The sequence below is a fragment of the Protopterus annectens genome, chromosome 9.part0 (assembly GCF_019279795.1).
Source record: "Protopterus annectens isolate FY-2018-M chromosome 9.part0, PAN1.0, whole genome shotgun sequence".
Taxonomy (NCBI): domain Eukaryota; kingdom Metazoa; phylum Chordata; order Ceratodontiformes; family Protopteridae; genus Protopterus; species Protopterus annectens.
The window spans coordinates 69,868,947-69,896,928 of record NC_056743.1 but is presented as its reverse complement, the minus strand read 5'-3'; the positions used below and the strand labels follow the sequence as shown (position 1 = coordinate 69,896,928).

Sequence of the window (27,982 nt, the reverse complement as noted above, 5' to 3'; positions counted from 1 at the left end):
ACATTTCTTTTTTACACACACTTTTAGCTAAACTTATAAAGTCATTGAATAAAAGATCTTGTTTATTCTTCCAATTCATTGTGATTATTTTTCTAGCAATGCCCAAAAGTGACCAAAGGAGTGATATATGATTTTTTGGAATTACATTTGAGATAGGAATATTAAACAACAAAGAATCAGATATAGGACAATTATCTGACCACAAAGCCTTTACAAAATATCTGAAATCAATCCAAAATTGTAGAACAACTCTACACTCAATAAGCATATGGACCCAATTAGCCTCAAACATTTCACCACATCTCCAGCAGTGTTTTATTCATTCTGATGAGGTCCTATTCTGAACTGAGGATTCTTAAGAGGACTGTCAGTGGTTATTTTTTTTGAAAGATGAGAATCTGTTGGATTAATTTATGGACACCTTTAAGGTACTTAACTGTTTCTATCCCACCAACACACAAACACTTCTTCACTTATGTTTCATTATTCTTACCCTTTCAGACCCCAGTATAGTCCATCTGTGCCTTATTCCAAGTAACCACTGAGACAGCGGGTGTGGCAAGTCTCTATAAAGAACAAAATGTCCCCTCCAAACCCTGATTAACTCTGCCTTGAGATGATTAGCACCCTTTCTTAACCATGTGATGTGTCTAAAGGTAGCATAAGTAATGTTTTAGAGAATCTTCAGGAAAATGTCTGTACCACAAATAAAACATATTTTTCTTACACCACATACAGGCTGAGAAAACCTGTGTTTTATACAGATATGATAATTAATATTTTTATTTTTCTTTCTAGGAAGTGAGATTTTGTCAGTGAGATACCCACTCTAAATCTTTTGAGAAGCATGTCTTCTATCCGATGGAAGTCTCAAACCAGAAACAGCAGGTACAGTAAATACAGTATAATTGTTGGAAAGTAGAAAATAATTTACTCATAACATGTAAGAAGAAACATCAATGCAGCAGAGGTAAATAATCCTCAAACATTCTACTAACAGTAAACGTATAATATTGAGAACTGCAAGGTAATTATTTCAGCCATGACAAACATCAGACTTGAACTATATAAACTTTATTCCATACATCAATAATATCTCTGGCATGTTGGCTAACACCTTTAATGGACCAAACTGAAGATGTCATGGATAACTACAGAGAAGCCTTCCTCAGTGGCCCTAAATGCAATTTAATTTTGACTATATGAATAAGAAAAAGAAAAACACTGAATAAAATAAAAGCTGTATAATAAGAAAAAGAAAAACACTGAATAAAATAAAAGCTGTATTTCTGCTAAGGTAATATATATATATATATATATATATATTTTTTTTTTTTTTTAATGTCCCTACAACTGGTTTACTTTGGTTAGACAGGGAGAAAGTTTAAAACTGGTGAGCAGGAACACAGCAAGTATCAAAGAAATTAAAATCCCATAGACCAACACTTTTGTGAAAAGCCAATTTACTTCAAGTCCCTGTGTTTGAGCACATTCATAAGTAAGCTAGACAGGAGCATGTCAGTGGGTTTCTTGATATGTATGAGTGTGTGAAGCATCATGTATTTTGCAAGTAAGTTTGTGGTGACAGGAGAAAATTGTGTGATATGTGGATATTGATGGTATATTGAAAGTAGGTGAGTGTTGCGACTGGATGTATGTAGTATGTGTGTGTGTGCTCAGCAGTGTAGCATATGTTGAGTTACATGTGCTGATATAAATGATCTGGAATGATTGCATGTTTGGTGCAGACTTTATGAACAATGTGACAGATAGTTGTTTGGCAAAATGGATGTTCATGTGCATCTGTGTCCCAAGATGTAAATACCCTGACATAAATATGATCTTTGAAGATGGCTGCCCATTAGACTGCACGATACAAACTGGCAAAGGAGCTGTCTGACTGTGAAAGGATATATATGGATTTTCCCCATTCACTCAAGATAACATGCTTCAATTTACATTTTTCTGAAAAAAAAGTCACAAAACCCTTAAAAAACACAAAATACTATTTAAATTTAAAAATAATACTTTGCAAGGGTAAGCTCCCTTGCACCCTCCATATAAGGGGCTTCATCCCACTCACCCATATATTATATATATTAATTTCACAGTTGCACTGTAGTGTATTAATAATAAATACAACATCCAAAAAAGTGTAGCACCAGAGAAAGAGCTAAGAAAACATAAAACACCACAAATTAATGATGTAAATATAATACATAAATAATATATAATAAATACATAAATGTGGTCTATTCAGTTCAGTGGGAAAGAAAGCACTGAGATTAACTGACAAAAAACTTAAGTATGCAACACTCACATAATAAAAATATCAACATTTAAGCAAATCAAGACACATAACTAACATCACCAAAGCTAGAACACTAATAACACACAAAAAACAACAACTTCAACAAGTATATACATGTGTCTACATATAATGACAACCAAGACTTCAACAACTAATACCAACATTTTTATTGTATTTTTACATTTGTTGACCAGGAAAGTCCGACTAGGCTCCACAGAGCCTGTTTTCAGCGGAGGCCTGGGGAGAAATGCTCCAGATGCATGTCTTTAGAATGTGGGAGGAAACCGGAGTACCTGGAGGAAACCCACGCAAACGCAGAGAGAACATGCAAACTCCACACAGAAGGCACCCCAGCCAAGAATCGAACTGGAGAACCTCTTGCTGTGAGGCAACAACATTAACCGCTACACCACTGCACCGCGCATGAGTCTACTTCAGTTTACCAAATTAATATATGACAAAAATTGAAAACAATGAGATGACAACATCAAAACGTTACAGTAAACATTCACAAATGTGAAACTTACAATATCAAAACACACAAATACAACTCATCACTGTTTCACACATATAAATAAACACTCAGGACAAATAGACATGTGTCCCTTTAAACTACACTGCGATGTACATGAACATCTGTGGCCACACAGAGTACGTTTCGGCTTACAAAAGTTTCAATAAAACAATGAACGTGATATTCTACTTACCTTCACAACCTAATTTTTACATTTTTGAAGGGGACAAACCCCCCCTGCACCCCACACCTGCTGCAAATTATATATGCCAATTCCAAGATCATGCTATAGTGGGGAAAAGGGTGACTTCCCTGCCCCTCACTATACTGCGATCTCTATTCAAAATCGGCAAGTTTTCAAAAAAAAATATGTGTAACATCCACAGCTGTTTTTTCAGTATCTTGACTTTTGGGTTTGTGAACATTCATTGTTGTGATGTTTTGATGTTGTTGTCTCAACCATTTCAATTTTGGTCATATGTTAACTTGGTAAACTCATAGGGAACCCAACACATCCCAAACATAATAGCTAAAGTAAGCAACTATGTGCAGCACTACTCATACTCTTGTAACTGTTTCACTACAAATGTTAGCAAACATTTACAATCAGTACAAGAGAAGGCACAATACTCTACCATACTATAGCAACCTAAAAGTCTTCAATCATCAACACTGCACAAATAAGGTAAATCCCAAAAAATACAAGAGCAATCACAAATCAAAGTACACCAATTAAGTTAATGCAGGAAACAGAAACTGTTGAAAATACAAGAGTGTACCACGGAGTCCTTGTACCAGCAAGCAACACAGGCGTAGTCTTAACGAATTTTTATTTTTTACAAACGTTTTCGCCACACAACAGTGTGGCTTCCTCAGAGAAAAGCAAATAACAGTCAAGTAAGGTGCACGCCCCTTTTATACAAGGCAAAAGGGAAATGACAACATAGGTAAAACAAAACTCATTGTTATCCTAAAAAACAAATTAAAACTTATCAAAGTCAACATATTCAACAAAGAAAATGTACAGGCCATACTTCATGTTGATGTTAGCAATTTAAAAATATAATATAATACTGCCAGGAAAATAAGCATGAAAATAAAATGAAATGATTAAAAAATAGTATTAACTATAAAATCATAATGACAAAATATTCAACATGAAGATCAATCTAATGGTGACTCATGAAATATAAGTTAATTCATGCAGAGCAACAGTAGATAAGAAAGGGGTGGGGATACTAATCAATGAATTAACTTATTTTTCATGAGTCACCATTAGATTGACCTTCATGTTGAATATTTTGTCATTATGATTTTATAGTTAATACTATTTTTTAATCATTTCATTTTATTTTCATGCTTATTTTCCTGGCAGTATTATATTATATTTTTAAATTGCTAACATCAACATGAAGTATGGCCTGTATATTTTCTTTGTTGAATATGTTGACTTTGATAAGTTTTAATTTGTTTTTTAGGATAACAATGAGTTTTGTTTTACCTATGTTGTCATTTCCCTTTTTTTAATAAAAGCAATCTTTACTTGATTTATTTTTATTTGCTTCTGAGGAAGCCAACACTGTTGTTTGTTGAAAAAAAAAAAAAAAAAAAAAAAAAAATTTTAAGACTACAGATGTTGCTTTGCTGGTACAAGGACTCCGTGGTACATTCTTGTATTTACACCAATTAAGTTCATAGGTTCATAGGTTCATACTAGGCTATTTGTCATTATGATTTTATAGTTAATACTATTTTTTAACCATTTCATTTTATTTTCATGCTTATTTTCATGACAGTATTATATTATATTTTTAAATTGCTAATATCAACATGAAGTATGGCCTGTATATTTTCTTTGTTGATTATGTTGACTTTGATAAGTTTTAATTTGTTTTTTAGGATAACAATGAGTTTTGTTTTACCTATGTTGTCATTTCCCTTTTGCTTTGTATAAAAGGGGCGTGCACCTTACTTGATTGTTATTTGCTTTTCTCTGAGGAAGCCACACTGTTGTGCGGCGAAAACGTTTGTAAAAAATAAAAATTCGTTAAGACTACGCCTGTGTTGCTTGCTGGTACAAGGACTCCGTGGTACATTCTTGTATTTACACCAATTAAGTTCATAGGTTCATAGGTTCATACTAGGCTATCTGCCCTGGGGCATTTATAAGCCTAGCCCGATTGTGTTTGGCTTACGCCACCCCTTGATTTGAGTATACTGTGCCCTTTTTAAAGTTTAGTTTACTGTGCCTCTGTCTAATAGTGACACGGAAGTAATCCCCGGGACAAACCTATGATCCCCCATCCACTCATCAAGATTCTTCTTGAAGAGAGTCAGTGAGCTGCTCTGCCTAACATGAATTGGAATTCTATTCCAGAGCAAAGGGAGCCTCTGGGTTATGAATCTGTCCCTCCAGCATGTTCTATTTATTTCTGTGCTGAGGTTCAAGTCCCTCGGGTGCGTGGCTCTAAGGGATTTAGATTTACTGAGGTGGAGCATGTCCATTAATTCTGGGTTGGACATAGCTTTATATGTCAGGCATAGATCGCCTCGAAGTAGGCGGTATGCAACTGAGTAGAGCTGCAGTTTTTTTAACCAAGCAGCATATGGCATCTGTTTGAGTCCCTTGATCCTCCTGGTGAGGTACTTTTGGGGTCTTTCTAATTGCTGCAGGTGTCGGGTAAAGTACATCCCAAAGGGGGCATTGTATTCTATGATGGACCTGATGAGGGATGAATAAAGGGGCATGATTACCTCTCTTGATCTAGATGTAAATCCTTTCATGATGAGGTGGGCTATGTAGAAGGTCTTTCTAACCACTTTGGCAATGTGGTTGTCAAAGGAGAGATTGCTATCAACTTGGATCCCCAGATCCCTAATTACTTTCTCTGTACTTAATGGGTTACCACCTATGTGGTAATTTGTGGGCACATTGTTTTTGCCAAAGGGTATGGCTATAAACTTTTTGGCATTTAGCTTTAGACCATGGCTCTGGCGCCAGTTATCCATCTCTGTGAGACCTTTTTGAAGGATGCTTGTGTCAGCTGGAGAGTCGATTATGGCACCCAGTCATCTGTGAACTTGGTGAGCCATAGTCCTCCCACGTTGGCCTGTACCTCAGAAAAGTAAATACCGAACAAGAGAGGTCCCAGGACAGAACCTTGTGGGATGCCACTTGTGACCGGTTTCGAGTCTGACATGGCTCCAGCAACTCTGACTCTGTGGGTTCTGTCTTTGAGCCAGTTTGTGACCCATCTTGTGACATAGGGGTTTATATTTAGGCTGGATAGCTTATCTATGATGCCCGAGTGGGGTATTGTGTCAAATGCCTTTGTGAGGTCCAGATAGGCTGTGTGGACTACCTTCCCTTCATCTATGGCCTTGGAGACTGTTTCGAAGAAGTCAACCAGGTTTAAAAGGCAGGATCTGCCTTTGACGAAGTCAAATTGGGTAGGATCTAGTGTCTGTAGGTCCCCAATGTCTTTGTTTATGAGTTCCATGATGATCCTCTCTGTAGCCTTGCAGATTAGGCTAGTCAGGCTTATGGGGCGATAGTTTCCAGGGTCCGCAGAGGTGCCACCTTTGTGGAGTGGGACCACTGTTGCTGTACGCCATTCTTTGGGCACATATCCTGTAGTGAGGCTGAGATTGTAGAGCAGTTTTACTTGAGGGATTAGTTCTTCTTGGAGTTCATGTAGGACACAACCCGGGACACCATCTGGTCCCATGGAAGCAGTGTTTTTTGCTTTGGAGAGGGCGGCCTTCACCTGAGCATCAGAGATGTTTGGTAGGCTGCACTCTGCCGGGATAGATACTTGCGCTTTTGGGTGGGAGGGGGTGGAGAAGTTTGCACTGAACCTGTCTGCCAGGATATTGGCGATGTCTGTGGGTTCAGTGTATTTTTTGTTGTTTAGAATCAACTCAGAACAAGTCTGGGAGTTGCATCCCAGGTTCCTAACATAACTGAAAAAAGCCTTATGATTGTCTTTAGTGTCCTGTGCAATTTTTCTCTCAAAGTGACTAGCTACTGCACCTTAATAAATAATTTAAAAAATCCAGTTTTGCAACATAACATACATCAACACCACTATTATTATACATATACTCCACAATAATAATTACAACATTCCTAATTTTGTTTACTACAACCAGTGTCTACTAGTGTTTGCACCATTTGTTTCCTATCAGTCTACAGAACCACTTATGCTCAATTCAAAGTATGTCAAACTGCATAGATAATAATCAGAGCTGAGCTATTTCATTGCAATAATGCCAACAGTTGTAATACCAAATACATATTACCTCCCATAACATAAAAAGAAAAATATACTAAAATGGACAGACTGGCATCCTGCAATTATAATAAAAACATCCACCAGTAAGGGATGAAAATACTTCAGGCAAATACACAAAGTAATCTCAAAGTTTCTGAACAACATAGCTGGATAGCCCACCACAAACCAAATATAATGGCAGTTTAGAAGCCTAGCTGAACTTATTTCAAGTAATGAAATTTTACCACCAGGCTAAGGCCCTCATAATCCTCCATCCATAGACTACAGCAATGATCCTATGCCATTTAACACTACATTCTATATCCATTCAATACATACAAAATTACTACTTAAAATAAACCAGCCACCATAGCACCAGACAATCTATCTGGTGAATATTTATACAAAGCAGCTGAACCAAACACATATCCAATAATAATTCCCATAGACTGGTCTATAACAGAGCAATGCATTTTTAAAATCTGAAAACAAGCTTATGTAATCCCCCTGCACAAAACTGGAGCCACGACTGAGATTAAAAACTACAAAACCTTAGCCATATTATCACCACCTAGGAAAGATTCTAATAATCCATACATCAGCAAATTCATAGTCATTTAGCTCTCTTCCACGCAACATGGTTTTTATCCAGGTTACTTTATAAGACAAATATAAACCAACAAAGACAAGGATACATAGAAAGCGTCCTTATCTCTGCATTTACCCAAAGCTTTTGAAGCTATTTCACATCAAAGGCATCTATTCTAAAAAAATTAAGCAAGTCTAGATACTACCAAAAGTGTCATACAATGGGCAAACATTAATGTACATTACAGAATTCAATATGTATGATGGCAACAAACGTACCCCTCATTCAAAGCCAGTATGATTGCTATCGCACAGGGGTTTTTATTTGGTCCACTTCTATTTAACACATTCATTAATGATATGCAGAAGAGCACAGACATTTCTTTTTAATGAAATATAGAGATACATCCACCATTATCTGCTCAGCAGAAACTTTAACCCATTATATAACAAACTCTGTGGCACTGAGAAATATCAAACTACTCCATTTTACTTTTCAGTGCAATAAATAAATAAATAAAAGACATAATTTATACCAACTATGGGTTCCTATTACCAGATCGTAGATGCAGTTTGTCGAATGCATCTTGATCGAACTGACAAGAGTGAAAATGGCAAAATAAAGAAGCGGCTTTTCAGCAAACTCTTTCCCTGGGAAAGAATTTGCTGGGCCGCTTTTGTTACTTGGCCATTTTCGGCACTGCAGTGCGATCTCGGAATTGGTATATTTAAGTAGGGGGTGTGGGGGGCACAGTCCCCCACGTCGGGGGTGAGGGGGCAAAACCCCCCACATTATGTAATGTTTTAAAGTATTTTTTATTTTTATTTCAGAACAGCGACTGAGGTTTCGACGTTGTAAGCTTTCACTTACATGGGGTCGATTATTTATCATTCGCTTTTCTAAGTTTGCGATAATATAATACAGACCCACCAACTACAGCTGATATCAAAACCCAGATTTTAGATTTTTTTGACCAACAGAAATTATTTTATAGAACATACATCTCCAATAAAACAACTCGTCATTATTACTGGTCATCATCTAAAGTCAGAGTAGCACATTATTCACAATATATCAAGAACAAATAAAAAATTAAAAACATTACATAAAGCAGTTCATACTTAAAAGGGCATGCTCAATGCACAATAGCTAGAGCAGTCTTACTTCCTACCATTCTGTATGCTTCATAAGTATTAATGAAAACTTGAAGAAACAGAAATCTCAGTTCTACAAGTTGGAACAAAACCACAAGATTGTCAGATTTGCACCAAGTCTATCGAATAAGATACACCATTACCAAGGTTTAGTTAAAAATGGAGTTGCTAAATATGCAAAATCATCTAACACTCACACAACCCAAGAGTTCACAGTGGTACACACACCAAACAGATAATCTAAATACAAGGCCTTGACCAAAGTTATAACCCTGTCATTAAGATTTCAACAGCACCTCCTCTATACAGCCAAATGACATAATCACTTGGTTGACCCTTTACCCTTATAAGTATCTAAATTATGGAATACTATATCACACGGTATTTGAACTAACCAAATACTAACATGTTCATACAAAAACGCAGGACTTATTTAACTGAAAACAAAACCTCTCTGTATACAACACTAAGGTAGAAACTCCACAACTAAACTTGAACGGTCAACAATATATGACTATGAGCATTCACTCACAAGGTCTTACAATCACTTTTTAAAGTATAATATTCCACTGTTTTCATAATGGTCACGGTTCAAACATTTTCAACTAATGTTCTTATTTTCACTATATTTTTTCTATTCTCTGCACTTATATAATATTTCTCCTCATAAGTCTCTCATTTCACTTCTCCTTAGTCCTTCTACTAATATGATTATCTTTTGCCACTGCCTGCCTCTCTATACATCTCTCATTAATACGTCATCTATATATTTACCCTATGGTATGCTGCTTCTAGAAAAAACAATCCCCCTCCTTCATAAAACCTTAAATACAAGAAGGAAACTACATATCCTATTATGCATTTTAATATGATTAATGTTATTATTCTTGAATATTGTGATCATATGCAATATTCTCATCTATGTTTTCTTTTTTAATATCGTAGATGCAATTTTTGCATAGATGTCCAAAAAATTGTATTGCAATTGACATCTTTGTGGTGCTTTTTTTCCTGGGTTTCCAATGAAAATGGAACTTTTTCTAATGTTTAGTTAACATTTCATGGATTACAAAGAAAGCAAACAAACAAATAAGAACATGCACAAGTACTACAAAGTGAATGTTCTGTACCAATATATACAAAGATTCTATAGCACATGAGAAAATAATTACACCAAAAAAAATCAAAGAAAAGAACAGAGAAACAAAACAGTAAAACATACACATAGCACAAAATTAAAAAAAAAATGAAAAACGAAATAAAAATAAAGTAAAAGTAAACAAAAAAAAATAACAACAGTAAAATATAACTGACAAACTAACCTATGGATGTAAAAAAATGTTAACATTTCCCAAACCACATTTGTTATCCTTAAAACACCAACAATGAAAGTGCAAAGCAATTAATATATATATATATATATATATATATATATATATATATATATATATATATATATATATATATACTAAGTCTGAGACTACAACATACCAGGGTATACTCCAAACTCCACAGAGAGTACGTATAAACAGTAGATGAGCTCAAAAAAAGAAACCTTCCTACAAAAATGCATCAGTGCATTTACCATGACCTTCAATGTTTGGTAAACAACTACAGCACTCTGTTCACTGGATACAAGCATTCATAGCCATTCACAATTATGGTTCTTTCAGTTGTATCAGACAGCTCCAATCAACAAAATAAAAAAAAACAAAAGAAACAATCAACCCTAACCTATCAAGTAAAAATAATAAACAACAAGAAAGAACAGAGAAAAAGAAAACTGAGAAAAAAAAATCACACCGAATAATGGAAAAAATAAATTGAAAAAAAATAAATAAAATAAAAACATGCACTGTCACATAAAAATTAAAGTAAAATATATCGCACAAAGGCTATAATAAAATCAGAAAAAGAAAAGAAGAAATATATAAAATAAAACAGAAAAGAAAAACAAAGAAATAATCTACATGTAAAAGGCATTAAGCAGAACAACATTTATTTGTAAATAATATATTGAAATAATAAATTAACAGTATACCATATCTTTTTTAAGATCAAAACTAAGTAGAAAGAAGAGCATGAAAATAAACTATGAAATAAAAGATGGAGCCCCCTAAATAAAAGGTTATATCTAATACTATAAGCTATCAACAACATATATTACAGATTCGGCAACATAAAGTATATTCCACAAGTACATATACAATTAATGTATACCCAACATCTCTCACTTCTAATCAAATCAAGATATCCCACAACACAAAAGTTGGACAAATCATGACATATGTATCCCAACTTAAAATATGTGCACAAAGCCAACATAAACCGCAACAAACTCAGATCCGATAAATAAAACTGTACATAAGGACATAAAACAGCATAAACAAATAATTGAAAATCATTATAAAACATGAAATAGATGCACATATACAAATACAGCATAAACAAACACTCATAACACAATCCACACAAAAGTACATCCATACAAAACTATAATAAAAATGAATATGCTTTCATAAACCACAACAATACTCAAAATGCAACAAGAAAAAAAATAAATAAATACCCATAGGTATACACCAGCTCCCAAAAATACACTGTAGCATACACTTACATTACCACATACAAAAACCTGGTGCTCTTCCTGTATGAATCACTGAAGTTTAACTCAATAAAGACTCAAGTCACAAAATTTAAACTGGTTGGGATTCAATCCACCAAACATAAATAAAAGTAAGTGCTTGTGAAGGAGGACAAGACTTATAGTTACCCTGAATTTGAATATACCAACTGTATGATTTCACTAACACAAATAAGGGAGAAATCCTCCAAAACAAAGGAATGTCTGCAATTGTACTGAGTGATTGAAGCCCTTGTGGAGTTTGGACTTGGAGAAGTGTAGGGAAGCTGAGTCTGTGTCTGCTTACAGCAACATCCATACATATACATATACTTAAGCATAAAAAAATCAATAAATACTAAATAAACTAATATGACTACTACTTGTGTTAAATACTAAACCAAAATAAAACCCTAAGAAAAATACAATAAAATAAAATAAAAAAGTTAAACAAAAAAAAAAAAAGGAAAGAGACAAAAAACATTTTCTTCTTCATTGCTACTTGGAATTAAACTCATCGTTTTGTTGTAACAGGTAGAACTGGAAATTAAGCTATGTGTATGAAGTTTCATTTGTTCACTACATTCAGTAGCTATGGAATATCAAACAGCAGACATGCCACAGCTTTAAAAAAATAGTTTTTATTCCTCTGAAGACAAATCAGGCTGAGTTTGCCAGAGAAGAACCAAAATATAGGGGCAGATGAATTAAAACAGCAACAGTGAAGTTGAGTTTTTAGGTAGGTACAACACGCAGTTCATCTCAGTGACTGCTTTGGCTGCAGTGCTCGGTTATGTTACATCCACAGGTTACTGGTCTAGCAGTCTTAAATGTCCTTTATAATTAAGTAGCATTTTGTGCATTCCTTCTCACTAGTATCTTACACACCGACAGAATTTAAGTCTGGTCATCCTTACTGAAATAGTCATCTATCAGGGCTGCTGTCCACTGCACTTCACAGTATCTGTAAGTATCTAGTCACTAAACTTTAACCTCATTGTTAATAACATAGTGAGGAAATTCTTAACTTTAAATTTTTAATCTTGAAAAGGTGAGCCAAACCAGGCATTACAAATATTTGATCTAGTCTATGAATACTAAAGTAAACCCTCTTAATAAATAAACTACTACTACAAAAGAAGGAATATAAAACTATTTTAACAAAAAAGTTCAACATCCATATAAAATACAGTTCATCTCTGTCTATATTCGAGTGCAACTTGGATCTATGGATATAAAACAGAAATGTTACCCCAAAACTGCTCCCTGTACTATTAGTGGACAGAGGCAGCTCCTAAATGCTTTATTGCATGTATGTGTACCCTCCAGTTATCTATTTTATGATCCCAGTTATTCTCATTAGGGGTAAGATATAGCTCTCCACTATGGGATGGGTAAGGCTGATTTCTAACCAAATAAAATAGGTTAATTCAAGCATAAAAAGTGAAATTGGCTAGACCTAAAATGTCCCTCCGGGGCACTTATTCTGGTACTTACATATGAACTTATGAGTACATGCAATAAAGAGCATGATTATATAGACTTAAACAACTCTACCTCTATTTTGTTCTTATAAAAATAACTTAGAGGAGACCTTCTTGTCTAGTTTTCGGTATATTAGGTAATCTATTTCTTTTTAGGTCTTTGTTATTATTAAGGGTCCTCATTTGTCAGATATGCAACATTTCATAATATACTCTAAAGTAGGCCTTAACATTAATAAAAAGGAAAGGCATCTGACACATACTACAAGACCATGGAATACACTGATGCTAAACATTACAAAGTGACATCTGCATAACTATAATCCCTAAATGAGCAAATATATTGGTGATAAGAAGTTTTAACAGGCAGTCATGGCATATATTCTTCTTGATGATCAGAGACCTTAATCTTGAACTAAAACTGCTTATATGTGAAACAGAAACTGAACTTAGAGCCACCTACTTTCTAAAAGATTGTTGTCCCAGTCCCCTTCAATAAACACATCACATCGAATGACATTTGACGACCTTTATTAAAACTTCCATAACATAGCTTTGATCACCAAAATATAGTAATTACAACTGGACATAGTATAGTTTATTCTAAACACAGCATAAACATCCTTGTAATGTTAATCAGGACAGTGTACCTACTCATCCCGCCCAAAATGTGATTACTTATCCAGCTACACTTGTCTAAACCCCTTAAGCCCCTCCCCACCCTTACCTCATTTCCTCCCAATCATCTATCCCTCCATTTAACCCTTTCATCTCCCCAACCCACTTAACTCTCACTAATATATCAATCTAACCCCTCTTGAAGATGTCCCGGGACAACTTGGTTTGTTGCCAAACCTCATTTGTTGATGTTTGTGCAAAGACCTTTCACCTTGGAAAAGAATGTGGTGTGAAGCTGACCAAAAAGGGAAGCAGTAGTCAAATAGTGTATACTAATAATTATAACAGGATGTGAACTTGAAGCCCACATTTTCTCAATACATGATTTATAAAGCCCTGAGTAAAACCATAGTTTCCTGCTTCTTCACTTATCAATCATATCTCAGTACAGAAGACCTGAAGTTAGTATTGTCCTTCCAGGTAAACATAACCAAAGTATGAATTATAAGGTACATGGGACACATTATTAAGGATCTATTTGTTTTGATCAAACCCTGGAATTCACATGTTGCAACTATACTATACTTGTAAAGTTACAATCTTTGGGATGTCACCCAAAGTAGTGTAAAAAAATAGATATATTTTTGGAAAAGAAGAAAGTTTTATTTTTTGTTTCAGGAATGCTCAAAACATCAGCTTAGATGCCCATGAGTTGGTATTTATTTTATGTTTCTTATTAGGAAGATGAAGGCCATAAAGTCCAAGAGAAACTCCATTAAAAAAGTGAAGAACACGAATGCTTACGCAGATCAACCTTCACAGCAGTACCCTGATTCAACAGTTATGATTAGTGATAATAAAATGGTAAGTCACAATTCAGAGAAACCAGACGAGTTAGCAAGTAAATTAAGTAGTCATTTGAAAGAAAACGGAAGTCAGCTGAAGACCCTTATAAGAAATCGTTTACTCTTCAGCGGTCATCATTACCATAAGTTACATTTTTGGAAATAGCCTGAATTTCAATATTCAGTATCAAACATAAAGCATATTAAAGAATGTGAACATATTCAAGCATTTCACATCATATGATGCTTCCCATCTGAAATAATAACTGTATTTATTTCTATTACCTTTTAATCTTCATAACAATTAGTCATTTTCTTATATTGTTCATGTCTCAGTAAGGAATATTGCTATTTCCTCTTTCTCCACACATTGATTAGAACAGTGTTTCAACCATCATATCTGGGGCATCACTATGTTTTTGTGAGCATAGCAGTAGCTCAATTAACTTATTTTCATTTAAATGTGACATTTACTTTTTTCATTTAAATGTGATGTTTTTCTATGAGCATTTGGCCTCCTCACCCCCATTTAGCCTCATTTGTGGCATGTCTAGCCATTCTTTTCCTTCTACCGGCACCAAAAGACACCTGGAGGAAGAGATGAGGGCAAAAAATGATGACCATCATCCTATGGGAGTATTTTAACAATACTCCTAAATTCATTTCTTCATCAGCCAACAAGTGCTGTACAATGCTATCCTTGCTACCTTAAGCCAAGGATTATGTATGCTCATATTCTTGAAGCTGAAAGTACAAGCACTGATGCCCTGAGTCCTTTTATTCATAGGTCAGAGTTCAAGGCCTTTCGTCAGAGGGCATTCTTGCAGTGGGACTAAAGTTGCCCCCTTCTATCAGAGTGGGGTGAGATAACATTGACTGACAAATTATATTTTTCCCAGTTAGTTAGTGCCAGGCCACCAAGTGACCCTACCTAAACCATGGCACAGGATGGTCTTTATCACTCTGCACCATGGAGCCACCACATAACAAATGATCAATTTGTTTGATTGGTTTCTTTAGAGACTAGTTGATCACTGAGCTACATGACGTCTCGTAGACAGATATTTTTAAAAATTCCAAAACTCTGTCAACGTTCATGTAACAAACCAGTTTGATGCTTTTGGTAAGAAATTGCCCACCACAATGCAGATTAGAGGGAATCATGTCTAAGAAATAATAGAGAAATTGTCAACAAGAAATATTTGAATTCAGTTCTGATGGACATTCAGTCAACCACCAAAAGAGAGACACATTATACAATTCTATTTTCCAGCATATAGAGTTGAAAAAAAACTATTTAAAAAAACATTGTCTGGCATAGGGACTAAAATTTAGTTGACTGAAATTAATCTTATTTATCCTTAAACAGTAAACACAAAGGCTTCAAGGTAAATTGTGACACCAAGAAAACAAAGCCAGGAGGAGCAAACTACATATTTATGAGCTACATGAAGCAGTACAAAATCAGAGCCTGAGCCGTTTCATCTTTAAATGGATCCATAATTAATGTACATTACCCCATGCTGTCTCGTGTGGAATTAAAAAAATAGAGATCTATGACTTTTAACCATCCCTACCAAATAACTGTCAAGATTTTATCTTACTTACATAGAGTTAAATTACTTATCCTACCCTTCCAGATGCTTATACTGAGTAAAGATCTGTGGAATAACGATTATTCTATATCTACTATGTTAAAAAGAAGGCATTTTATTTTCATAAAAACTCAGAAAAGAATAAAGTTAAGCCTGCTGTTTTATGCCCAGTAAGAATCCAAACTAATATGTAACGCAAGACAAATGTTTCTGAGAATTTATTTCAGCTGTCAAAATACATGGAAAAAGAAAATCATCAGTGAAAATGCCACTAGCTTCATCTTTAAAAGTTGTTTCAGGATCAAAAAAGCAATGCATAGCCACACAATTCTCCAACTTAATAGAACAAAACAGCTACTGAATAGTAAAGGCTTTATTGCTATGCACTCTGAGGTATGCATCCTTTAATACTTTGCAGTTTGCTTGCTCAGTTTCATCATAAATTGTGTGATTATCTGACTAAACAGATGTCCAGTAAAATAAATATTTTGCAAAATTCTAAAGGTTTGTCAGCATTTATGTAAGAAACCAGTCTGAAGTTTTTGCTGAGAAGCTGACCACTGCAATGCAGAGTGTACAGAATCGTCTCAGAAGACTGATAATGGAGAAGTAATCAATAAGAATTATTTCAATTAATTTATGATGGACATATAGTCTCTTACTATAAATCAAATTACTTCTTAATATACAAACTTAGAGCAACTATTGAAAAGCACTCTGGGGGGTAGTTATAATTTAGTAGACTGAAAGTCGCATTAATTTTCTTAAAGGCAAAAGTCAAAGGCTTCAAGATAAGAAGCAAGAAAATAAAGCAGAGCCAGAAGGAAAATGCAACAATTGTATGGTCAACCAGACGCAGTATGAAATAGGACAAAGATCAGTTTTACCATTAACTAGATCACTTAAGTATTTATATTACCCCTGGTTGTCTCATATGAAACAGAAATGTCTCAAAAAGTAATGTCTTTTTGGCTTTTCCCGGTTAGGGGTCACCACAGCGGAACTCCGGTCCGCTAATGATTGGCAGTGGATTTTTTTACAGTGCCGAGTTGCTAGCCCAACACCAAACTTTCAAGGAAGGCGCACCCATTCATGCTCGCACCTACCTGAATGTCTTTAACCGTCACTCAACTATGAGGAGGACATGCAGACTCCACACAGAAGGCACTCCAGCCGAGAATCAAAAGAGAGAACCTCTTGCTGTGAGGTGACAATGCTAACCGCTGCACCACCGATGACCTGAAATTCATAAACTACCACATAAATGCCAAGACTGTATCTTACTCAGATAACCATTTTTAAGATATGCTTATCCTAGTCTACTCCCCCAATGACATCCATGGGAACAAATTTTGTCTCGTAAAAACTCAGGAAAATTAGAATGTTAAAGGCTTACTGTTTTTGAGAACCTGTTTGAACTGTTACTGTACCTTTAGAAAAAAAGGGTTATTTTGGATGAGGTGGGGGGTTATATAAAAAATGGACTAGCAGAAAGATTTATTACAAATGTACCCAACAACTTCAATACAGCAAATTGCTTCAGGATCAAAGAAGTCAATGTAGAACATGAATTCAGCATGAAACCCCTTTAAATTCTCAAACTAATAAAATATCTGTGTAAGTTACAAAATACATTTTTTTTCTCTTTTAAATTGTTTCTCTTCCTTAGTCCTGTTCAGTAAGTCAAAGCAACTGTGACATTGTCTATTAAATAAACCAGTGTGTACAGAAAACATTTAGCTATATGAGACATTCAATTTATTTGACAATAGAAGGACAGACAATAAACTGTAAGTGGATAAAACAAACAATGTAAGAGTCATCACATTATACCATAAAACCCTTTTGCTGTGTAATGCTTACTGTTGTTATCCATTTCAGTCTATGAAGGATATAAGGTCAAGGTGTTAGTTACAGTATAAAAAACAAAGGCTTGCTGTTTGTCCAACTCACAGTGTATTTTTCTGGTGATGTACATTTGTTTTGCTTATAAAATGGGAAAGTATTTTATGATTTATCCGCCATCATTGTTAAGTATATTTAATATTCTACCTCCTTTTCATCTTGTCCTTCTCCCTCAACCTTTATCCATTTGTCCAATGTGCTTTTGTATGCTGTCATGGATTCCTGATGTAGTACATGATCATAGCTTTCATTAGGACATTGATTTAAAAAAATAAGTTATGTACTCACCATAACGTTCCATCTGAGTATGTAATCTTCATTTGTCAGCAACCTGTGGGTATCAGATCCATATCAGATCCGAGCCAGCAGCTTCAAACAGCTAAGATCCGAGCTCCAAGCTCCAAGCTCCTCTCCCTTACCCATAATCCCTTGCTAACCCTTCCTGTTCTCAGATCGAGTTTGCTTAGCAATACAGAGTATTATAACACAGGAGTCACCTGTAAATCCTAACCTAATTTATCTGGAAACAAGGGCTAGAAATCCTTCTAGTACGCATTATAGGTTAGGAGGGATGGAGGGAGGGTCAGTTGTTGACAAATGAAGATTACCTACTCAGATGGAATGTTTATGGCGAGTACATAACCTCTTTATCTGAAGTAGTTAACTTCATTTGTCCGTCAACCTGTGGGACAGAGTCCTCAGCTACACAAACCTTGGGAGGTCCTCATGGAAGGATATTCCGGAGCACTGCGGAGCCAAAGGATGCTCTCCCTCTGGAAATTATGTCCAACTTGTAATGGTTAATGAACGTATGAGATGAAGCCCAAGTGGCTGCTGAGTAAATGTCATCCAAGGAAACTCTGGACCAAAAAGCAGCAGAGGTGGAAATTGATCAAGTAGAATGAGCATGGACTCCTTCAGGTTCGGGTCGACCAGAACTTTGATATGCTAGTAAGATACATTGGGAAATCCATCTGGACAATGTAACTTTCGATACTGGTTTTCCCAAAGAGGGTTTCACAAAGGATACAAAGAGCTAGTCCGATTTCCTGTGACCAGCAGTCATGTGCAGATAAAATCTTAATTGCCTGTGTACATCCAGGGAATGTAACTTATATTCAACTTTGTTCTGGTAATTTGGAAAGAATACTGGTAAATTAATGGATTGGTTGATGTTGGGTTCCGACGCGACCTTGGGCAAGAAGGAAGGATTGGTCCTGAGAGAGACTCTATCTTTATGAAAAACCAAGTATGATGGTTTGGCGCAAAGGGCTTGAAGTTCTGAAACCCTTCTAGCCAAAGTGATGGCAATAAGGAAGGCCATCTTCCAGGATAAGAATTTTAGGTCCACAGAGGCTGCTGGCTCGAATGGAGGGGCTGTCAGAGATTGGAGAACAAGAGTTAAATCCCATGGAGGAACTGGATCTTTAACAGGATGTCTCAAGAGGAAGGTGCCTTTTAAAAAGGTCTTACATAATTTGGAAGAGGCCAGGGGGCCTAGACCATTTCCCACATGATAGTGGGAGATTGCAGCTAATTGGACTTTGACCGTAGAGGAGCTAGCACCCTGGTCAAATAAGGTTGATAAGAATTCTAGTACTGCTGGTAACGGAGCTGTAAAGGGATCTAAGTTTCTGCGTTCTGCTCAGATTGAAAAACGTTTCCACTTACTATTATAAACCTTCCTCATGGAAGGCTTATGAGCGGCTACTAAAATAGCCTTAACAGATGACGAGATACCAGGAGTCCTAGCTATCACTGGAACTGGATCAACCAAGCTGTGAGCTTGAGATTGTCCAGGTTCGGGGTTGTCAACCCTAGCGGGTGGGAGATCAGATCCGGCGTAGGATCTAGAGCCCATTGGGGGTTCACTAGGTGAGACCACAGGCAAGGGAACCATGCTTGACAAGGCCAGAATGGGGCTATGAGGATCACACTGCTCCCCAACCGATGTGCTTTCTGCAAGAATTTTAGCATTAGGGGAAGAAGAGGATAAGCATAAAGTAGACTGGATGGCCAAACATGCACCAGAGCGTCTCTGGGGGATTCCCCTGGTGGGGGAATTAGAGCGAAGTAGTCACTGCACTTTGTGTTCAAAGGAGACACAAAGAGATCGCAGCAAGGTTGACCCCATTTGAAGAAAATTTGCTTCACCACTCTCGGGTTCAGAGACCACTCATATGGTGAAAGGATGGTTTGACTCAGCCTGTCTGCCAAGATGTTCGACCGACCCGGAATGTGCATTGCTATGAGAAAGCGGTTGGTGGAGATCGCCCATTCCCAAACTCTCATGGCCTCTCGACAAAGTGGGTAGGACCTGGTTCCCCCTTGTTTGTTGATATACCAGATGACTGACATGTTGTCTGTCTGAATTGCAATAGTTCCCAAGGGAAGAAGGGCTTGAAGTGCTCGCAATGCAAGAAGCACTGCCCTCATCTCTAGGACATTGATGTGCAACAAGATCTCTGACAGGGTCCACATGCCTTGGATGGTTCTGCCCATACAGTGCCCCCCCACCCAAGGTGAGAAGCGTCTGTGGTCACTGTGGCAAGTGGGGGAGGCATAGAGAACGGACACCCTTTCTGGAGGTCCGGAGACTGGAGCCACCAGAGTAGGGCTTTCTTGCAAACCCTGCTGAGGGGAATGGGTGAACACAGTGGATGTTGTAGAATGGACCACTGGACCTGTAGGGTCCATTGCAGTACCCTCATGTTCAGGCACGCCAAGGGTAATAGATTGATAGTCGCCGCCATAGAGCCTAGAACCCTCAGGACCAATTCCGCTGGAGGAGCCGGGTAGTTCAGAAGAGCTAGTACATGGAGCTTCAGGGTCCGAAGTCGGTCCAGAGTCAAAAAGACCTGCAGAAGATTTGTGTCCAATGAAGTCTAAGACCTGGGTTGGTTGGAGAGAAGATTTTTTGAGATTGATTTTGATTCCCAGTTGGGAAGCCAGATGGAGGAAATAATCTCTGGCTGAGCACAGTAGATGCCTGGTGGGGGCGGACAGGGGCCAGTCATCTAGGTACGGAAAGACCTGTATTCTCTGAAGCCTCAGGTGGGCTGCTACCACCACTAACACTTTGGTGAACACCCTGGGGGCTGTGCTGAGACCAAAGGGGAGGACCCTGAACTGGTAATGTCTGGCTCCTAGCTGGAAGCGGAGAAACCTTCTGGATCGCCTGTCCATCAGAATGTGGTAATACGTGTCCTTGAGGTCTATGGAGCATATCCAGTCGTTCTCCTGCAGGACTGGGAGAATGGATTGATGGGTGACCATCCGGAACTTTTCTTTGGCCACTGACAGGTTTAGGAAGGATAGATCGAGGATTGGTCTTAGGTCCCCCATCTTTTTTGGCACCAAAAAGAACGTGGAGTAAAATCCTGATCTGGATTGGTCTGGGGGGACGTGCTGGATTGCTCTTTTGTCTAGCAGCTGGAGGATTTCTGCTGCTGCCTCCTTTTGATTGGGCGGGACATCGGGGAGGCTCCGGGGTTTGGGAGGAAGGTTGAGAAAGGGAATCTTGTAACCTCTGGATATGATCCGAAGCACCCAGCGATCTGTTGTAATGGACTCCCACATAGCTAGGTGCCTCGGGAAATGCCCCCTGACTGCCTCCAGAGTAGATCAGTTGGGTAACCCTTCAGGGTTGCTGCGCAGGCTAATCAGAAAAGGGTTATCTCGACCTGAAATTCTTCGATCCCCCTCTGCCTCTGGGCCGGCGTCCACCCTGTCCTCCTCTGCCTCTGAAGGACAAGGGGTCCGGAGCGAAATGGGACTGTTGAGATTTCCAGAACCACATCTTCTTCTGTCCCTTTTGGTTCCTAGTGAAGGACCTCTGGGGAGCAGAGAAGTGGACTCTGATGGCAGACAACGTTTGCCCGTCTTTTTCACTCTGCACCAGCGTGTCGCGTAAGGTCTTGCCAAAGAGGGAAGAACTGTCAAATGGGGCATTAGTGAAGGACGCCTTGAAGGGTTCTGCAAAATCACAATGGCAAAGCCAAGCATGCCATCATAAGACAATGCTCGCTCTGCTAGCTCTAGCGGCTCCTTCCGTGGCATGAGAGAGGAGCCACATAGAGGTGTTAGAAATGGATTTGAGAGTGGCCATTCGGGTAGAGAATACTTTCTTATCCTCTGCCGACATGGACTCTGGGGGTGACCCGGCATATTCTTTGATGAGATCCCACTGGAGTCGTATCATGTGTGCCATATAATTCAGCGACCTTACCAAGAAGGTGGCTGAAGCGAACATCCGCTTCCCCAAATGGTCCATCGTCCGAGACTCCTTGTCTGGAGGATGGACCGAGGAACTCTCCTGGGCCAGTTCCTTTTTAGTGGCAGCCGCCACTAACATGGCATCTACAAGAGCACCCTTGCTCCAGCAAGTTCTATCGGAAGGGGGGCTAAGAATTTTATCAGGCCTCTTGGGAATAGGCTCCACAGTGTCCGGCTCCTTCCATGCCCTGGTAGTAATCAGGTCTACCAGGGGGTCGGTGGGAGGGGACACCCAAGAGGTAGATGAGCCTGTGTCAAACACCTCCAGAAATACAGACTCATCCGAGGAAGGTTTTTGGGTGGACCACCCCCCTCTAATTCGAAGCATTTCCATGATGTCTCCGAAGGAGACGTCTTCGGGGGGTGACCTTGGGAAAACCTTCCCCTTCCTCAAAATCTGTATCTGTTGTCAAGGACTCAGGTGAGTCCAAGTGCATCCTCTTGCATTTACGTTTGTGAGGGACCTCCTCGGGGGGGGGGCTGTCCGAAGAGGCCTCACCAACCACATCCTGTTCCTCCAAGGGAACTATCTGGGACATAGGTGCAGGCTGTCCCTGGGGCCGGGTGATGGAAGGTAGGCCCGTCTGAGATGGAGTGCAGGGTGGAGCCATAGCAGGAGCCTGGGGTCTCGAGTCCCTCAATAGAACCCTCTCCACAACATCGAATGCCGAAGGGGAGCTGCTCTCCCTGGGATCCGAGAGCAGTCCCCTCGGATCCGATGCGTGGATCGGAGCCGGCACCGAAGCAGTCAGATCCGAAGGGCCAGTATGCTCTGACCGAGATGGAGCCGAAGACACACTGACACCTCCAGATCCGAAGCTCAGCTCTTGACTCCGAGAGCTCGGATCCGAAAAGGGACCCGACAAATGCGAGGGTGCTGTCGGCGTCGAATTACGAGGTACTATCAGAGCTGACACTCCCCCGGCTCTGACGCTACTCAGCTCCGAAGGCTCCAAACCCTGGAAGTGGGTCGGAAAAGGAGCTATTGGGGTGAAAAAAGGGGTCGAGCTCCCCCCCAGAGGGGGGGGAGGCAGGAGCACTCCCATCTGCAGCTGGGCCTGGAGGAATCTACGCATCATCCAGTCCATGTCTGCATCGGATAAGCTTCTAGTCAACCTAGAGAAGGCCACTGAGGCAGGACGGGAGTGCCGCCTCAATAACCTCGAAGGCGACTGGGCCTCCTCCTCCTCCAGCTCTGGAGAAAAATGGGGAGAATGGAGCCGGGAAGGAGAAGGCCCGGAGGCCCTAGGAGAAGCCGCTTGCTTGGCTGGCGGGGCCAAGGAGGAAGACTCGGCCCGCTGCTTGTGATGTTTGTCCTTCTTGCGCTCCCTCCTAGCTTCCCTCTCCTCCTGGCCAGTGGTGGGAGGGTGAGTCCCGGCCAGAGGAGCAGGGATGGGGGGTGGCACTGTTGCAGCCACGGCAGGTGCCACAGAGGGAGAGGAGGCCGAAGTTGGATCCGGGGGCAACAGTCCCGCCAAGACCAACTTCGATCTCCTGTCCCTCAAAGCCCTGGGGTTGAAGGCTGCACAAATAGTGTAGCCTGAAGAGAGGTGGTCAACCCCAAGGCAAATAACACACTGAGTGTGGCCAACCGCTGGGGACAGCTTATGACCACACTCGGTGCATTTACAAAAAAAGACTTTAGGCGCCTCAGACATACTTAGGAAAGAAAAATTTAAACACTAGGCCCAACACAAACACGCCTTCATGAACACACAGGGGGAGGACAAACCAACTAAAAACAGTTTTACGGATAAACCCAAAACACTAGGGGAAGCACACACACCAATATTTTTAAACCGTTAGAATAAAAAAGAAAGATTTTTCTCACAGAAAACTAGACTACACATGCCTGGAAGCTCGATCAAGCTGCTAACTGAAACGCTGCAAATGAGATCTGAGGACAGGAAGGGTTAGCAGGGGATTATGGGTAATTGGGGAGGAGCTTGGAGCTCTGATCTTAGCTGTTTGAAGCTGCCGGCTCGGATCCGATATGGATCCGATACCCACAGTTTGATGAACAAATGAAGTTAACTACTTTAGATCATTAGATAGCATGTGAAATACATAGCAATTGCAATTTTAGAACTGCTTTACCTTCAAATATTCAAATCAGTTCTACTCAACAGAGGCAATAAACATTGCTGTTATTCAAATTATTGAATAGCTCTCAAATGTACTTACAATATATGGACATTTTTAAATTTTTAAAGCTGTTTTAAATCAAATATCTTTATTAGCTAATTGCTAATTTACAATACATAAGAGAAGAAATGTAGTTTAAATCTCTTAAGAGTACTGTCATTTGTGAATTACACCACTTAGCAGGCATAATTTATGAGATTACAGTCACAAATTCTCACAAGTAAGTTTGCTATATAAACTGTTCAGACATATAAAATCAAAGAGTTTCTGGATAACTCACACTTAGAATTTCTATTATTCCTTAAACACGATAAACCAGAAGGAGACATAATAAGTGAGACTGAAAGGTCTGATGATATATTTTTGTTTGTGATAAAATTTATTCATCACTTCTCTAACAAAGATATAGTCAAGAAAAAGGTAATAGTAACAGTTTCTAGACAAGACAAAGGTAATAGTAACAGTTTCTAGACACAAGAACATAATTGAAAAACTTGTCCAACCACTTCACTTAAGCAGCAAACAGGAAATATATAGATACTACACACAGCAAGCCAGCGATCCAAAGCCAAATCTTTGTTTATTAAAATACACGTACAAAAATCTAAATTTCTCTAGCGCCTCGGCTATAAAAGCCTTTAACAGAGTACAAATGCACATACTTCAATTCACCCTTATATAGTCACTTAATTAATTATACAATAAAAAACAATCATTCAATTAAAATTCACACAATACCTTAAAGCAAACTTTTCCATATACATTTCTGATTCAGGCCCCTAGGGCTCATAGTACCAAACTTTAAAATCAACATAGTTTCTTTTTTTCTTAGCAAGTTTTTAACTTGTTGATAAGTCATGTATGGATTAATTACTACCCTATTTAATATTGTTGCTTGCAGCCCCTCCGGGTTCCCATTATGAAATTCTTTAAAATGAATTGCTACAGGGCTGGTTTGCTTATTTTTTCCTAATATCCCTTATATATTCTTTCAACCTACATGAAAATTGTCTTTTACTTTCCCCCACATAAAATTTCTGACATGGACATTTCAAACCAAAAATAATTCTTTCTGAATTCCAACTAAATGTTCCTCTTGATTGAAATGTTTGTTCCATTTATGCATGTGGACTCTTTCACTATAAATGTACACACACTACACTTTCTACATGGTGATGTTCCCTCCAAATCCAACCCAACATTTTCTGGTTAAAAGTACTCCTTCAATTTCAACCAGGAAAAAGACTGGGAGGGGGTACACTTCTTATAATTTAAAACAACCAAAAATTCCCTTTTAACTAAAAGCATGTCTACCTGTCACAGAGACCCTAAAATGGCTAACAATTAAACTATAGCTCAACAATTAATTTCCTACACTTTACTGTTTGTACTGGCCTACCTTCCTTCTCTAGCAGCTGTGACTAAGTGAAACACCCATAGATCAAATATCCCTAAAACCAAAACTCTCTAACAATGTTTTATCTTTGGGGACTTTAGTGTAATCTGCTTATTCCACTTAAAGAGAATGTCCTATTCTATCTAAATAACCTAGCCAAAATCAACTCATACATGAACATACAAGACCCAGTTTTAGAACCAGAAATCACTCTCTTCTGGACCTCAGAATTTACTAACATCCAAACACGATTTCATTATTAAACATTCTATCTCCATTGAACAGTGATTGTTGCATCATTACTTTCTTTCTTAATATCCCTGCTGATATACTATTCCCAAAACTTACCCCATGTTCATCCCAAAACAAAAGCAAACATAGCAGCACTAAGCAAAGACCTAGCCAACAGCAGCTGGTCACTTATCACCACCATCTTTGACTGAACATTAGCCATCAACACCCAAACCAACCTATTCTGATATAGAATAAACACTTCTCTAAAATGCCCTGAATTAATAAAGCTAAACCAAAACTTATAGATAACAAAAGAATTGCTCGGCCTACTCAAACACAGACATAATCCATGGAAAAAAATAAATTAATTTCCCTTGCTCGGCCTACTCAAAACACAGACATAATCCATGGAAAAAAATAAATGAATTTCCCCTCCCCTGAAAACAACAAACATTCTTTTTCCCTAAAAACCTAGACAAAACATTAGTAGGAGACATAACATTAAGTTTCTTCAAGCTTAACAAAAATTAAACCATTTCAGGATGGTTGTTCAGTTTACAGTTTGGTAGTTTAAATAGGTACTTCGACCTCAGGAAACCTTTTCACCAAAGACTTCCTCAAGAAAATTTCACAACTGCTTCAACTGCTTCCTACTTTTGCTTCCAGTAACTCATTATTTATCTAAATGCCCAAACTTCCTCCATAGACATCCCATGTTGCTTCAAAGCTAACACTGCAAAAAAAGTTAAACTGTTACTAGACAACATTCCTACCAACACTCACAAAGATACAGATATCTTACAGTCTTGGTTTATCACTTTCTGTAAATAATATATATTACAATCTCTCCCAATCTTTTACAACAACTTCCTTATCCAAAGCATAATGCCCAGGAGAGGACCCTAATCAATAATCAAATCAATTCCAAAGTCCCTTAACCAGCCTCCACTAATAGTTTCTGAACTTTCTCCATTCTGTCAAACTTAGGTAAAATATTTGAAAAGCTTGTTTACACTACTTGTATTCAGCTATATGATTACCTGAAAAGAAGTGCTGTGCTGCCCCCTAACCAACATGGTGTCTGGTCAGGAAGAAGCAAGTACATTAAACACCCTGCCTGATGACATCCTGCTCAGTATGGGCAAAGGAAAAAAACAGACTACATTTTCATCTACTTGACATGCCCTGTTTTTAAGTCACAAATTCTAACCATAACTGAGCCCTTCACAGCAAAAGCTTCATAACAGAAAGAAACATGGCCGTTACAACAGTCACTTCCATCTCACGAACAGTCTCCCTCACAAAAGGTGTTCCTCAGCAAGAATTTATCCTTTCATCAACACTACTTTCCTTATTTATTAAAACGTCACCAGCAGAATTACCTCATCTCCCTTATAGGCAGATGACATGGGAAGCTACAGCTCTAATCTTTCTCATACATCAGCAAATGGCAGTTTAAGGAAGACCTCCTTCAATTATCTGATTGGCTTACAAAAAAAAAAACATCGAGAACACACCAAAAAACCCACAACAATAATAATAATAATAAAAGTAAGGTTTTTCATTTCCCATTACAAACTGTCCACTACATCCTCTGACTGTCTCATACTACATAACAAACAAACATCCAGAGAAACCACACAATACTTAGTGCACTTGTGAATCTGGCTGGATTAACATGGTAACCAAATAGATACAAGTAAGGTCAAGATCAACAAAATCCTGTTCTGGATTCATGGGTTCATAAAATCTCCCACTTTTTGTCACTATGGGGAAGGACTGGTTTAAATTAAGGATTGAGGCTTGCTTAGCTGGAATACAGACTCTTGCTAATTGTATCTTCCTCAAGCATGAATCATATATTCCTACAAGCCACTGTGAACAAAATAAGTAATAATCCTAACTCCCAAAATAGAACACAACTGCTTAGCTCCCAACTAGCTAACTGGATCCCAGTATCACATATAGTCAAGAGTCTCTGAAACTTGTTAGTCTTTAAATTACCTAATCTTGAGACCTT

At 38.3% G+C, this 27,982-nt stretch overlaps 1 protein-coding gene across 6 annotated transcripts in view; it reads left to right on the top strand.

The window, feature by feature from the left end:
* Positions 1–27,982, top strand: part of LOC122811036 (tyrosine-protein kinase HCK-like) — a 422,299-nt gene that overhangs the window by 125,845 nt on the left and 268,472 nt on the right. For 4 of the 6 annotated variants that reach the window (XM_044082562.1, XM_044082561.1, XM_044082564.1 and 1 more), the window contains exons 2-3: positions 799–888; positions 14,308–14,431. In XM_044082562.1, coding sequence (XP_043938497.1) covers positions 848–888; positions 14,308–14,431 — 165 coding nt within the window. In that variant the 5' untranslated portion in view covers positions 799–847. The remainder of the gene's footprint in view (positions 1–798; positions 889–14,307; positions 14,432–27,982) is intronic. The other 2 variants (XM_044082566.1, XM_044082565.1) reach the window with 1 other exon arrangement.